General features: G+C 46.3%; 1 protein-coding gene across 5 annotated transcripts in view; it reads left to right on the top strand.

The window, feature by feature from the left end:
* Positions 1-16,104, top strand: part of SOCS7 (suppressor of cytokine signaling 7) — a 282,229-nt gene that overhangs the window by 165,915 nt on the left and 100,210 nt on the right. For all 5 annotated transcript variants that reach the window (XM_029573963.1, XM_029573961.1, XM_029573959.1 and 2 more), the window contains one exon: positions 1,436-1,571. In XM_029573963.1, coding sequence (XP_029429823.1) covers positions 1,436-1,571 — 136 coding nt within the window. The remainder of the gene's footprint in view (positions 1-1,435; positions 1,572-16,104) is intronic.

The following is a 16,104-nucleotide window of genomic DNA, read 5'->3' as shown; positions in this document are numbered from 1 at the left end:
GCATATTACCTAGACCACACTGCAGTCCATAGGAAATCCAGTCAACTCTGTTTCTTTTGATAAAAACAAACCGGGTAAAGCAGTGGGCAAACAAACTCTCTAACTGGCTGGCAGATTGTATAGAGTTCTGCTATGAAAAAGCAGGCCTTCCTCTCCAAGGGCGAGTAAAGGCGCACTCAGTAAGAGCAATGTCAACCTCAGTAGCACACTATCGTTCAGTACCAATAGCTGACATATGTAAAGCTGCAACATGGAGTTCTCTTCACACCTATGCAGCTCATTACTGTTTGGACAAAGGAAGATGAGATTCAGCCTACGGACAATCTGTTTTAAAGAACTTGTTTCCAGCGTAATCCCAGCTCCATCCGCATCCAACCTGCTATGATTTCAGGCTGCCTCATTTTTTCCAACAGTATACCAGTTGTGCCCGTTGCACAAGTTGTTTGCTGTTGGTCCAATACAAGAATGACTCAGCCTGTAGCTTGCTAATCAACCATATGTGAAGACAATCATCCTGCTTGTCCTGGGATAAAGCAAAATTGCTTACCTTGTAATAGGTGTTATCCCAGGACAGCAGGATGTGGTCCTCACAAAACCCACCCGCCACCCCGCGGAGTTGGGTCCGATACATTTTATTATTTTATTTTTGCTAATGCTTATTGCTACACACGAGACTGAAGGGAGACCCCTGTGGCTCGAGGGATCATGGCATGCTCAGTGTGCCAGTCAAAAGTTTCTAGAAACTTTTCCATGATAGGGCTCCGTCCAGCGACGTCACCCATATGTGAGGACTACATCCTGCTGTCCTGGGATAACACCTATTAGAAGGTAAGCAATTTTGCTATCCTGTGTTTCCAAACTGTGATTCTGGATCCACTAGTGAGTTCTGACATAGAGCCTGTTTGGACTGCTTAGTTTTGGAAATTTGAGAGCAAGGAAGAGAATAGCAAGATAGACATTACCTTTCCATCAGTGTGTATTTAGTGCTGCTGCAGGCCAGTAGCACTATTGACATTCTTGTGCACACTAAGGCACCCATATCAGGGAAGTAAAACTGTTAGCCTGATACTTGGAAGCCACAACATTTCTTACCAGTTTCCGTTTACTTTACTGTGCTGCAACAGGACCCTAGACACAGTAGGGATGAGCAGTGCTGGGAAATGTCCCCTTACTTCTGCCATGCACATTAACCTTTGGCCCCTGGTATATGTGATTGTCCCACTTCCCCAACTGGCTCTTGCTTTCTAGTAACCCTTCATGGAACCTATTCTAATCAGCACTGGGACAATTGAAAATATGTTAAAGTATGTGGTCATGCTAATGAGTGAAGATGAGAAAGTTTGCCACCCGTCTCAATCTATTTATGCTGCCTCTTGCAGTGGCTTGTCTGGGGCTGATCTCTATTCCATTTCTCCTCTGCTTTTCTGTTTCCAAGGTCTCCCTCCAACTCCGGTCCAGCTTCTGTTTCCTGTCTCCCGATTTAGTAACGTGAAGTCCCTACAGCATTTGTGTCGCTTTCGCATCCGGCAGCTTGTCCGAATAGATCACATTCCAGAGCTCCCACTGCCCAAGTAAGTTATCTACTCAGTGCTCTGCTGCTGCCTCCAATGGCTAAAGGTGGGAAACTTTTAAGTTCCCAAATGTGCTCCCCTTTCCCCACTTCTTTGTGGAGCAGCTGCTCAATAGCGAAAGACCTGCAGAGTGCACTGCTTTTATGCAACATCTTTCTTACTGTTCACCTCAGGATTTACAGCTTTGTTATGAACAGCCAAAGACTCTAGCTCTTAACTACGGGGCAGCTGTCTTAGCAGAGTTTCTATCCTTCCCTTTATTGCCTTACTGCGGCATAGAAACAGATTATAAGGCAGATAGACTCTAGCCCATCCACAACTCCCACTTAACTCTACAACACCACCTTCTCCCTCTGAGATCTTCTGTGCTTTTGTTATGGCATTGAACTGAGCCTGATCAATCCAGATCAAAAAAAGTTTAACACCAGTGTGCTTCAGCAGGACTGCCACTGACTTTAAATTAATAAGACTGCCTTATTAATGTTTGCAGGAATAATAGAGATGTCACCACCCCTTTCCCTACAGACATAAGGCCTCTTTGTTAAATGTTTACATAAACCTGAAAGTTGTGATTAAGCTAAGGGAGGGGGACAGAGAAACAATACAAAGGTCACTGACCTGACCCCATAATAGGCAAACAGATGATTAAAAAAAAGTCAGACAAGAAAGCCACAGAGAAAGGTGATTACATATGCTGATGGCCTCATTGCCATGATATTATTGCTTTGAGGATTCACAGATGCAAAACGCTTAAGTTCTGAGAACCAGAGAGCTATCAGTTCCCTGTACGTACCCGGATCAGTCCAGACAGTGGGTTGAGCCTCCTGTCCAGCAGATGGAGATAGAGAAAAAACTAAAGGGTATCCTATATCAGGACAGTGCTCACTGTACCTTCAGTATTTCTCTATCTCCAGCAGATGCAAATGGCAGACCATGCGGCTCCCCTCTAGTCAGCTATATTGTTTGGGAAAGTCTACTTTCTCCCTCTTTTTGTCTTATTTAGATCAAGCAAGTACTTAATTTCTAATTTCAGTTTTCAAAACAAAAAAAAAAATCTTAAAGTTTTCATTTCTTGTAGGGAGCAACAGTGTTTGCCCCTTGCTCTTACTGGGTGCCTAGGGGGGCTTTGCCCCTTGAGATCCTCAGCCTAGCACCCTACCCGGTGACCTGCCTGGCTAGGGGTGAAACTGGTGGTCCAGTCCCTCCCCCACGCAGACCCAGAGACGAAGCATACCTCGGGTCTGCTGCAGAGAAGTTCATTCCTCTGCTTCTTCAACTTTACCAACAAGTTTAAAAAAACAAACCTTCCATCAGTGGAAAAAGCGGGTAGCTGAACTTTCACTTCCCTGCTCTCAGCTAGGCACCGGCGATTCTTGCCGTCTCACACGCGGCAGATCTGCACCGCCCCCTCTCTCACTCTATGTATCGATCGGCCTTTTGCCTCATGTGTGTAGAGCCTACCTCAGAGGGGACGGCTCCTCTGCGTCAGAGAGATCAGTTGGTTGTTCCCGGCCCGGCAGACGCCAGGAACAACCAGCAGTTCCTGCAAACTGTGGGAACGGTGTCCATTTCAGCTCCAAACCTCGCTGAAGATTGAGCCTGATAGGGGCAGGGACCCGATTTTGCCCCATGGCCCCCCCCCCCCCTCCCAGAAGCCAGTTCAGACCCAGGCAAATCTCCAGGGCTTTTTTCAGCTGATTTTGTTCTCCTCATGCATAAGGCTTATATTGCCAGCCTTCTACAACAGGATGACCCACCAGATCCCTCAGCTTCCTGCCTTCCTCCTGCCAAGGTCCCTAGATCGGCTGCAGCGCAGGGGCCAGGACCCCAGGCGAACCGGGTTCGGGTGGGGGCGACTGCGTTGAAAGATCTTCAGGATCGCAAATTGGAGGTCTACCTCAAAAGGATTTTTGAGGTCCTACTGCTCTGGGTCCAGGCGACAGTCTGTAGCAGTCTCATGCAGCGGGCAAGCCTTAGGTGGATTCAACAACTACTCATCACCCAGGACCTCCCATCTGCAGAGGTGGAACAAGCAGAGCGGCTGGAACGCGCCATAGCGTATGGGGCGGATGCCCTCTACAATCTTCTCAGGGTGCAGGCTAGAGCTGTGGTTTCGGCGGTGTCTGCTAGACGTCTCCTCTGGCTTCGTAATTGGGCAGCGGACTCCTCTTCTAAATCAGTTGGGCACTCTCCCATTCAAGGGTAAGTTGTTCTTCGGGGAGGACCTGGAGCAGCTTATTAAATCTCTTGGGGACAATAAGGTGCATAAGCTGCTGGAGGACCACCCTCGGCAATCCAAATCCTTTTTTTCTTCACGCTTTCGGTTCAGGGGTCAGGACAGGTACAACAGGCCGAGAGGGGCTGCCCAAATACCCACCTCCACTAGATCCCAGTCTTGGCCTCATTCCTTTTGTAGCCTATGGCCGTTCCGGGATACGAGCCTTTCCAGTTCCACCTCAAAGTCCTCCCAATGAATTGCGGCCGGCCCATTCCTCCACTCCCGCCTTAGGTGGACGTTTGTCCCTTTTTCTCGAGGAATGGGCCAATATCACGTCGGATCAGTGGGTCCTCGATGTGATCACCAATGGCTATGCGTTAGACTTTGCTCTGGAACTCTCCGACCGCTTTCAAATCTCTCCCTGCTGTTCTCTGAAGCGTCCAGCGATGTGCCAGATTCTGGACAGGCTACAGGAGCTTGGGGCATAGTCCCTGTACCCCTAGAGGAACAGGGATCCGGCCAGTATTCCATCTACTTCATCGTGCCCAAAAAGGACGGCTCCTTCCGACCGATCCAGGACCTCAAGAGGGTCAACAGAGCTCTCCGGGTGCCCAATTTTCAGATGGGAGACCCTGCGAGCGGTCATAGCGGCGGTTCGCTCAGGCGAATTTCTGGCCTCTCTCGACTTGACAGAGGCTTACCTGCATATCCCAATCCGCCACGACCATCAGAAGTATCTCCGCTTCGCCATTCTGGGACAACACTTCCATTTCTGGGCTCTTCTGTTTGGCTTGGCCACCGCGCCGCGTACGTTCACCAAGGACTCCCTCCCTCCCTTCGTCGGGAGGGAGTCCTGGTCCACCCTTACCTGGACAACTGGCTCATCCGGGCCAAGTCGGAGAACCTGTGCACTGCAGCGGTCGACAAGTTGTGACTTTTCTCTCCTCCCTCGGGTGGATTGTCAACTTCTCCAAGAGTCACCTCAAGCCCTTCCAGGTCCTGGAATTTCTAGGAGCCTGTTTTGACACCCGTGTGGGCAAAGTCCTACTGCCCGAGCACCATGTGCTCAAGCTCATGAACCAGGTACATCTCCTCTTATCTCTTTCGGTACCCACGGCCTGGGACTATCTCCAGGTCCTGGGCTCCTTGGCTTCCACCATAGATCTGATTCCTTGGGCTTTTGCGCATAAGCGTCCTCTACAGAAAGCGTTGCTGTCCTGCTGGAAGCCGGTCTCGCAGGAGTTCCAAACACCCCTACCACTCTCACTCTACCAATGCTAGAATGCAGCGGTGGCTTTCACTCGCCCATCTCTTGAAAGGGAGTGCCTTTGGAGACACCCCAGTGGATCGTTGTGACGACGGATGCCAGCCTTTCCGGCTGGGGAGTGGTGTGTCAGCACCAGTCTACGCAAGGACTGTGGTTTTCTGTGCAATCCCGATGGCACATTAATCGCCTGGAAGCCGAGCTGTCCGTCTGGCACTCAAGACGTTCCTGCCCTTGCTCCATCACAAAGCCGTGCGGATCCTGTCAGACAATGCCACCACTGTAGCTTACATCAATCGCCAGGGTGGCACCAGGAGTCGTCTGGAGGCCAACAAGCTGCTCTCCTGGGCGGAGAGACACCTGAGTCGTCTGGCAGCTTCCCACATTGCGGGGACAGAGAATGTGCAAGCAGACTTCCTTAGCCGACAACACCTAGACTCTGGAGAGTGGGAGTTGTCCGACAAGGCAATGAATCTTCTGGTGCGCGAGTGGGGAGTTCCTCACCTCAACCTGATGGCTACCCTGAACAGTGCAAAAGCTCCCAGATTCTTCAGCCGCAGACGGGAGCACTGCTCGGCAGGGGTGGATGCCCTGGTTCTTCCTTGGCCTCACGACGTTCTTATCTACGTGTTCCCACCTTGGCCTCTGGTGGGAAAGGTACTCAGAAGGATAGAACTCCACAAGGGACCGGTCATTCTCGTAGCGCCGGAATGGCCTCGGAGACCGTGGTTCGCGGACCTGGTGAACCTCGCAACCGACGGTCCTCTTCGCCTCGGTCACATCCCCAAGGACCAGTATTTTTCGATCAGGCGGATCGTTTTTGTCTAGCGGCATGGCTTTTGAGCGGCAGCACCTGAGAAAGAAAGGGTATAAGGAGGAAGCTCTCTCCACTCTCTTGTGGGCACAGAAGACCTCTACCTCTCTCGCTTACATCCGCGTATGGAGTGTTTTTGAATGCATGTGCTGAGTCCGGAGTCCAGGCGCGCAATGCTCCGGTGTATCAGGTCCTTTCCTTCCTGCAGTCTGGTCTCTCCAAAGGTTTGTCTTTCAATTCTCTGCAGGTGCAGGTTTCGGCCCTCTGTCCTCTCCTTGGGTGTATTGATGGTTAGGCGGTGGCGACTCATCCGGATGTCATTCGCTTCCTTAAAGGGGCCAAACATTTAAAGCCACCTATCCGGCCTACTTGTCCATGCTGGAGCCTCAATTTTGTGCTTCAAGCCCTTTGTGTGGCGCCTTTTGAACCTCTCCTGTAGGCCACGCTTAAAGACCTCACTCTTAAGACAGTATTTTTGGTCTCTATTTGTTCGGCCAGGAGAGTGTCCGAGCTCCAAGCCTTGTCTTGTCGGGAGCCCTTTCTCCACTTTTCTGACTCGGGTGTTTACCTAACGATGGTGCCATCCTTTCTTCCAAAGGTCATGTCTTCTTTTCACATCAATCAGTCAGCGGAGCTTCCTGCCTTTTCTCCTGAAGACATTGCACACGGGGCTGGTGGGGACCTCAGGCGTCTTGATGTAGAGAGTCCTACTCCAATACTTACAGGTTACTAACGAATTTTGCATCTCTGATCATCTTTGTCCTATGGAGCGGCCCAAATAGAGGTAACAAGGCCTCTAAGGCTACTATTGCTTGCTGGCATAAGGTGGCCATTGCGTCAGCTTATATCTGTTGTGGCCGGTCTGTTCCGGAGGGTTTGAAGGCCCATTCTTTGCGTGCGCAATCTACTTCTTGGGCGGAGAGTCAGTTGGTCTCTCCTCAGGACATCTGCAGGGTGGCTACTTGGAAGTCTCTGCCTACTTTTGCTCATCATTATCACCTCGACGTCCAGGCGCCAGTGTTTGGCTCCTTCGGCAGGCAGGTGCTTCGAACGGGTTTGTCTCGATCCCACCCTCTTTAGGGAAGCTTTCGTACATCCCACTGTATGGACTGATCCAGATACGTACAGGGAAAGGAAAATTGGTTCGTACCTGCTAATTTTCGTTCCTGTAGTACCACGGATCAGTCCAGACTCCCGCCCGGACTGTGGTTTCTTTTTGATTCATCCGCTTGAAGGTTTTTTCTTTTTTTGTTTGGTTCTTAACAGCATTTTGGATCCAGCTACTTCCTATCGGAACTTCAAGGCACCAGAGGTCTTTCTCAACTGGATATATATGTAAGAGCGGTTCTTTCATGTGTTGATAATTCACATTACATGTTGGTTGTTACTTGCTTGATATTCTACTGGTTTATACTGAAGGGATGTAGGGTGAGCACTGTCCTGATATAGGATACCCTTTAGTTTTTTCTCTATCTCCATCTGCTGGACAGGAGGCTCAACCTACTGTCTGGACTGATCCGTGGTACTACAGGAACGAAAATTAGCAGGTAAGAACCAATTTTCCTATATGCTTCTTGGAGCTGTAAATAATACCCAGGCATGAAAGCAGGACATCAAAGTAAAAGGGTATAAAAACAAGCAAAGCTGTAAATAGACAAAACATTATACACTTCAAGAGGCTCCTGGCACCTTGGGTCATAAGGATCTTCTTAAGGAATATATGCTTTGCTTCATAAACTGTTTATTATTTCCTAGCGTGTAGCCAGATGGACTCAGGATCAATCAGTTTTATGCTCCCCTGCTAGCAGATGGAGATGTCACCTTAGATACACTGCTGCAGTGAATTCAGCCCTTCAGTATCTCTCCATCTCCTAGCAGATGTGGACGTGCTTTCCCTATGGGGATCGCTATACCCTTTAGAAGAAGAAATTCTAATTTTAAATTGGAGAAAGATTGAGCCCCACTATCCTGCTGTGATACCTAAAGGTCCCTCCCCCAGTTGAGAATTCCTGAGGTGATTTCTGAGATCCCTCGGAGGTGTGGCTTGATCTGGTAGCCGGTTCCTGGCAATGACTTCGCTGCTGAAGCAGCTGAAAGGCAGCGGGCGCAGGAAGCCAAGTGCAGTGGTGGCTGCCAAAGCTCTCCCCCCTGCATCCGGAGATTGTCTATGCAGAGAAGAGGATTCCTCCCGATTCAGAGACGTTGGAGGGGTTTCGGTAAGACTTCCTTCGGTCTCCTTGTTTGGCATGCTGTACCAATGATTTTCCCGATCCCGTTGAGTAAAGGGAAGTGGGCTTCCGAGCAGGTTGAGCAGCCCCTGGTGGGCTAGGCCCCGCTTTAGGCTCGGTAGGCTGCGGTGGCGCCATCTTGTCTTCTATTACCCACCATAGAGCATTGGGTACGTGCAGTGAGTGCCAATGCTCTATGGACATGCTATGTGCATAATGCCGCCCACAACGTCGCACGCATATGTGCACCTAGGAAGTTGCGCGCGTAGAGTATAGATAAAGCTGGGCACATGGGCTGTGCGTGCGGCCTGTGTAGGTGCCCGAAATCTGTGCGCACATTTTTTTAAGCATGAGCCGGTTGAACGCGCAGCTATTGTACCTGATGGCTCTGGCAGCAAAGAAACATAAGCGCCATTCTCTGCGCTGCTTGTCATATTAGGGCTACACAGTCTGACCTGGATTCTTACATTGTCAGCACTGTAAAGAGGCCCAGGGAAAGCTGGCCTCCCCAAACTTCACTAAGCCCGGCTCCTCCCAATCAGAGGATGGGTCATCCACAACCTTAACCGGAAGGACCCCGGATCTGAGTAATCCCGGGGCGAGGTCTTCCATGGGAGAGGGAAATACCAATGGCACCTACCCCAGTACTTCCTGGGCTAGGCATGGACCCAGCTGCTTTTTCTTGGGTGGAATTTTTTCGAGGTCTTCAAGCCTTCATACAGGCACAGTCTGCTTATCTTGCCCCTGTCCGGATTGAACCCCAGCCGGTAAGACCTTCCTCTTCCAGCCCTATCAGCAAGCCTCAAGACATGCCTCGCCTCACCAAGGGTATCCCTGGCAGGGACCCGGACAGCACGGCGAAGAAGGGGGATCCAGATTCCTTGGAAGATGGGGAAATCCCACTGGCTTTAGAACCATATCGGACCATGTTATGTTTTTTCCATAGAGATGAATTGGCACCCTGGTCTCCCAAACCCTGAAGATGATGGGAGTTCCTGGGGCGGACTCTGATGGAACCAAAGAAGAATCCCATTCTGGTTTCCCTACGGAAAGGGAATTTTCCAGTGCTAGAAGCCATCCAGGACTTGATTGACCTGCCATGGGATGTCCCTGAACGAGTTTTAAAGGTAGAGCATTAGAAGCTCTATACTCACTGGATCTGGCAGTGAGAGAATGTCTGTTTCCCTAAAGTGGATGCGCTGGTCTGTGCCGTTTCAGAGCGAACAACTATCCCAGTGGAGGGAGGAGCAGCCTTGAAGGATGCGCATGATAGGTGGATGGAGTCCACCCTTAGACAAGCCTTTGACGCGATAGCAGTGACCTTACAGATTGTTTCTTGTTGTGCACTGGTAGCTCGTTCATGCCTGCTCCTCTCTTGGGAGGTGGATGATTCAGGCGAATTCCAGAGAGGTTATATTTTTTCCATAGAGATGTGCCGTTTCAGAGTAGTCAACTATCCCAGTGGAGGGATTCAGTTTTGTTAGGAACTGGGGAACCTTTTGGGGAAGGGGGAGTCTCTTCTGAAGGGATGGGCTCCACCTTAACCAGGGAGGAACCAGACTGCTGGCGCTAACCTTTAAAAAGGAGATAGAGCAGCTTTTAAACTAGAACAAAGGGGAAAGCAGACGGTCACTCAGCAGTGCATGGTTCGGAGAGAGGTATCTTCAAAGGATACTAATGATGCATTAGAATTAGGGCATCCCGACAGTAAGGTTCCAATAATAAAAAAAAAAGTAGTCCAAGTGCCTGTAACTAAAACCTCACCTGAGCTAAAAAATTCTAACTTATCCCTATCAATTAAAAAGCTGAATGAAAATACCTACAAAAAACAAACTTTGAAATGTTTGTATGCTAATGCCAGAAGTGAATGATAATCTTAATCCAAACACCAATCACTTCTTCATTATTTTTTTTCATATAATCAATTCTCAATGTATCTCACCACTAAGGGTCATACGTTTTATGCAATTATTTCAATCGCTCCGGAGTCCTCAAAATTCCAAAAGCCAACGTTTTTTAACAAGAAAAAATGTTTATATGTAGAGAGGACAGGTTTCATATATTAGTCATAAACCCCCATTGGGTGAACTCGCTGTGTGCATAATCATCAACCCTCCTCCTCCATCCAATTATTCATTATCTGTAACGTGCACCAAAAAGTGAACTAACCATATAGTGTCAACTTTTTTTTGTTGTAATTTTATATATGATATTTTTTTTAAAAAGCATGCTTGAAATACAATACTGAAAATACTTAATGTCCCGACTTATCTTGAGTGTAACTAGGATAACCCAATGCAGCCGCATTTCAGGTCCGAGACAAGACCTTTCTTCAGGGGATGTTTCCTTGTAAAATTATCCGTTGGTGTATAGAAATTACTCCAAATAGTCAGTCCAAATAGCTTCGGTTTCTTTAGAGCGAGGCAAAAGCTCTGCTGTCATTCAATGCTGAGCCGTGAACTATCCTTTTTAACAGACCTTTTTAACACTGGTGCACGGATAGCTGTGCAGCCAATCCCAACCAACGCTATGTCTATGATGACATAGACTTAATTGGCATCTCAGAGACATGGTGGAAGGCGGTGTGATGGCATAGAGTCCAACAGGATGGCATAGAGTCCAACAGGATAAACATCCTGCACGAGACTAAATGCACAATTGAATCTTTATGGGTAGAAATCCCTTGTGTGTCAGGGAAGACTATAGTGATAGGAGTATACTACAGTCCACCTGGTCAAGATGGTGAGACGGACAGTGAAATGGTAAGAGAAATTAAGGAAGCTAACCAAATTGGTAGTGCAGTAATAATGGGAGACTTCAATTACCCCAATATTGACTGGGTAAATGTATCATCGGGATACGCTAGAGAGAGAAAGTTCCTGGATGGAATAAATGATAGCTTTATGGAGCAATTGGTTCAGGAACAGACGAAAGAGAGAGGGAGCAATTTTAGATCTAATTCTCAGTGGAGAACAGGATTTGGTGAGAGAGGTAACGGTGGTGGGGGCCGCTTGGCAATACTGATCATATGATCAAATTTGATTTAATGACTGGAGGGGGGGACAGTAAGTAAATCCATGGCTCTCGTGCTAAACTTTCAAAAGGGAAACTTTGATAAAATGAGAAAAATAGTTAGAAAAAAAACTGAAAGGAGCAGCTACAAAAGTAAAAAGTGTGCAAGAGGCGTGGTCATTGTTAAAAAATACCGGGAAATTTTAAGAAAAAACTAGCTCCCATATCTAACACAGATTGTTTTAATAACAAAAATTGTTTCCTCCGTGCTTGTGTCGCACGGGAAACATCGGGGAAGATTTGTATCTTATGACCACAGAAACTGTGGTCTTTATTCTGAAAGTATTTAAGAAAAAACAAATCTTTATCCCATTTCAATGCAAAGGTAACTAACAAAGTAGATCTTGAATTAATCAAGTCCAAAGAGTCTTCCAAGAAAGTGGAGACTCCTGGACTATCTAAGATATCAACCCCGCCCTCTGACTTTTGCAAGATTTTCTTCTTTGGTAAATAATATATTCTTGAAACTATTGGAATTTTCCCTTCATCATATAACAATACTTTCATCGCATATTTTCTATATAATTCATCAGGAGATAGTAGTCTTGAAATCGGAAAATTAAGTAATCTAAGATTACTTGATCTTAACTCATTCTCTAATATTTCAATCCTATTATGTAACACCATATTATCTTTAATGGAGGAAATATTAACAGCCTGAAGTTTATCTATTACTGGGTTCAATTTTGCAACATTCTGTTCTAATTTCTCTGTTCTTATATCTAAATCCTCAAATTTATCTTTAGTTTCTACAGAAAACGTGTATACATTGGATATAAACCCAGACATTTTCTTATCTATTTTAGCCGATAACTTCCATACATCCAACAAAGTCACATTTTCTGGTTCGGCATTAATTTCGCCCTCATTTCTTATATCAGAAATTACAGATGGACATTTAACCTTTTTACTTATCTGTTGCCTCGCTACCCAGAGCCAAAGCTCTTAAAATTTCCCTGTAAATGCCAGATATTGTATCAAAATAACAAGTTTGTTTTTCTTGACCCGTCCCATTTGCAACGTTTTATTTCTGATAAATCCCAGGTGAATTGAGTTAGGGTATAAAGGGAGTTTTGATTGTAATAAGAGAATGTCTTAGCGAAGTGGACTCACTATCTCTTCTTTTCTCCTAGATGTGGGCTGGAATATAATGTTTTTCTTTAAAATTAGTGAAATGTAATTATTATAATGCTTGATTATATCATTTCTATGTAAATGTTATAATTTCAAAAATATAAATAAAAAAAACAAACAAACCATCCTAGAAGCACAATCCAGATGTATTCCACACATTAAGAAAGGTGGAAAGAAGGCAAAACGATTGCCGGCATGGTTAAAAGGGGAGGTGAAAGAAGCTATTTTAGCCAAAAGATCTTCATTCAAAAATTGGAAAAAGGATCCAACCGAAGAAAATAGGAAAATGCATAAGCGTTGGCAAGTTAAATGTAAGACATTGATAAGACAGGCTAAGAGAATTTGAAAAGAAGTTGGCCGTAGAGGCAAAAACTCACAGTAAAAACCTTTTTAATATATCCAAAGCAGCCTGTGAGGGAGTCAGTTGGACCGTTAGATGATAGAGGGGTTAAAGGGGCACTTAGAGAAGATAAAGCCATTGCAGAAAGATTAAATGATTTCTTTGCTTCGGTGTTTACTGAAGAGTATGTTGGGGAGGTACCCGTATGGAGAAGGTTTTCATGGGTAATGATTCAGATGGACTGAACTAAATCTTGGTGAACCTAGAAGATGTGGTAGACCTGATTGACAAACTGAAGAGTAGTAAATCACATGGACCGTATGGTATACACACCAGAGTTCTGAAGGAACTAAAAAATAAAATTTCAGACCTATTAGTAAAAATTTGTAACCTGTCATTAAAATCATCCATTGTACCTGAAGACTGGAGGATAGCCAATGTAACCCCCATATTTAAAAAGGGCTCCAGGGGTGATCTAGGAAACTACAGACCGGTTAGCCTGACTTCAGTGCCAGGAAAAATAGTGGAAAGTATTCTAAACATCAAAATCACAGAACATATAGAAAGACATGGTTTAATGGAACAAAGTCAGCATGGCTTTACCCAAGGCAAGTCTTGCCTCACAAATCTGCTTCATGTTTTTGAAGGAGTTAATAAACGTGGATAAAGGTGAACCTGTAGATGTAGTGTACTTGGATTTTCAGAAGGCATTTGACAAAGTTCCTCATGAGAGGCTTCTAGGAAAAATAAAAAGTCATGGGATAGGTGGCGATGTCCTTTCGTGGATTACAAACTGGCTAAAAGACAGGAAACAGCGTAGGATTAAATGGACAATTTTCTCAGTGGAAGGGTGTGGGCAGTGGAGTGCCTCAGGGATCTGTATTGGGACCCTTACTTTTCAATATATTTATAAATGATCTGGAAAGAAATACAAGTGAGGTAATCAAATTTGCAGTTGATACAAAATTGTTCAGAGTAGTTAAATCACAAGAGGATTGTGATAAATTGCAGGAAGACCTTGTGAGGCTGGAAAATTTGGCATCAAAATGGCAGATGAAATTTAATATGGACAAGTGCAAGGTGATGCATATAGGGAAAAATAACCCATGCTATAGTTACACAATGTTAGGTTCCATATTAGGTGCTACTACCCAAGAAAGAGATCTAGGCATCATAGTAGATAACACATTGAAATAATCTGCTCAGTGTGCTGCGGCAGTCAAAAAAGCAAACGGAATTTTGGGAATTATTAGAAAGGGAATGGTGAATAAAACGGAAAATGTCATAATGCCTCTGTATCACTCCATGGTGAAGACCGCACCTTGAATACTGTGTACAATTCTGGTTGCCGCATCTCAAAAAAGATATAATTGTGATGGAGAAGGTACAGAGAAGGGCGACCAAAATGATAAAGGGAATGGAACAGCTCCCCTATGAGGAAAAACTAAAGAGGTTAGGACTTTTCAGCTTGGAGAAGAGACGGCTGAGGGGGGATATGATAGAGGTGTTTAAAATCATGAGAGGTCTAGAACGGGTAGATGTGAATCTGTTTTTTACTCTTTTGGATAATAGACTAGGGGGCACTCCATGAAGTTAGCATGTGGCACATTTAAAACTAATCGGAGAAAGTTCTTTTTCACTCAACGCACAATTAAACTCTGGAATTTGTTGCCAGAAGATGTGGTTAGTGCAGTTAGTATAACTGTGTTTAAAAAAGGATTGGATAAGTTCTTGGAGGAGAAGTCCATTACCTGCTATTAATTAAGTTGACTTAGATAATAACCACCGCTATTACTAGCAATACATGGAATAGACTTAGTTTTTGGGTACTTGCCAGGTTCTTATGGCCTGGATTGGCCACTGTTGGAAACAGGATGCTGGGCTTGATGGACCCTTGGTCTGACCCAGTATGGCATGTTCTTATGGAACTCGCTGCTTTTTTAGCTGACATGGGTTCTGACCTAGTCTGTACCTCGGCCGGAGGAGTGGCTTCAGAGGTAGCCGCCAGAAGACAGCAGACACAACCTCTAGGGCAAACCTCACAAAAATGCTCTTTAAGGGATCACTCCTCTTCAGAAGTGAATTGGAAAAGCTGGCCAGGAAGTGGGGTGAATCTCCAGTGCCCCGGCTACCAGAAGATAAGAGAAAGTTACAGCGCCACTTGTCAATGAGGGGTCGATCCAGGGGCTCCCAATGCTTTCAGCCTTACAGAAACTCAACATTTCAGAGGTCTCTGTCCTTTGAGAGGTCTCAGTCCTTTTGGAGTTGGCAGCACAAGAAAAAGGGGCAGGTTTGGGTTCAGGTTCGTCCCGAAACCCCCCCCCCAATCAAGTTTTGCCGACCCACTCTCAGGACGAGGAGATAGGGGGTCAACTGTCTCTCTTCTACCAGCGGTAGGTCGAGATCACTTCGGAGAAATGGATGCTGGATGTCATACGAGAAGGATACACACTGGAATTTCTCAGCACTCCTCAGGACTTGTTCATAATGTCTCCTTGTCACTTCCAGCACAAGAGGCAGGCAGTGGAGTCCATCTTGGTAAGGCTCCTCAGGTTGAGGGCTATAATTCCAGTACCTGCACACTAGGAAAATATGGGATGTTATTCCATCTATTTCATCGTACCCAAGAAGGAGAGTTTCTTTCGCCTCATCCTGGATCTCAAGTGTCAACCAACATCTACGAGTGATTCTTTTCCGAATAGAAACTCTGCGCTCCATGATAATGGCCGTACAACCGAAAGAGTTTTTAACCTCCCTGGACCCTTCTGAGGCCTACCTTTTATATTCTAATCTGGCAAGAACATAGTTTCCTACTCTTTGCAATGCTGGGTCAACATTATCAATTCTGGGTGCTGCCCGCCTGGCCCCCCGCCCCCAGAACATTTTCCAAGATTATGGTGGTCGGAGGGGCTGCACTGAGAAAAGAGGGAATCCGGTGCACCCGTATTTGGATGACTGGTTGATCTGGGCAAAGCCTGAGGAAGAGAGTCTCTGGGTGTCGTAACAGGGTGACCTCCCTGCTCCAAGAACTTGGGTGGGTCGTAAACATGGACAAAAGCACTCTCAAACCCTTCCAGTCCTTTGAATATCTGGGAGTCTGGTTCGACACCAAGCAGGGCAAGGTCTTCCTCTCATCCACGCGAATAAGGAAGTTGATGTTCCAAGTGTGTTGGTTGATGAACACAATATGCCTGATGGTGTGATGGCATCAACCCTGGAGGTAGTACCGTGAGCAATAGCACATATGTGAATACTTCAATACTCCCTGCTGTGATATTGGAACCCACTGTCCCAAGACCACTCGATTTGCCTCAACCTACCAATGGAAGTTTGTTCTTGGCTCCAGTAGTGGCTGCAGGAAGCTCATCTGGGCAAGGGTGTAACCCTGTCCCTGCCGAACTGGCTGGTGCTCACGACAGACGCAGGCCTCCGGTTTTGGGGAGCTCACTTTCAGGAACTGACG

This window comes from Rhinatrema bivittatum, chromosome 12 (genome assembly GCF_901001135.1).
Source record: "Rhinatrema bivittatum chromosome 12, aRhiBiv1.1, whole genome shotgun sequence".
NCBI classification, from domain to species: Eukaryota; Metazoa; Chordata; class Amphibia; order Gymnophiona; family Rhinatrematidae; genus Rhinatrema; species Rhinatrema bivittatum.
This window is presented reverse-complemented; position numbering and strand designations above follow the sequence as displayed.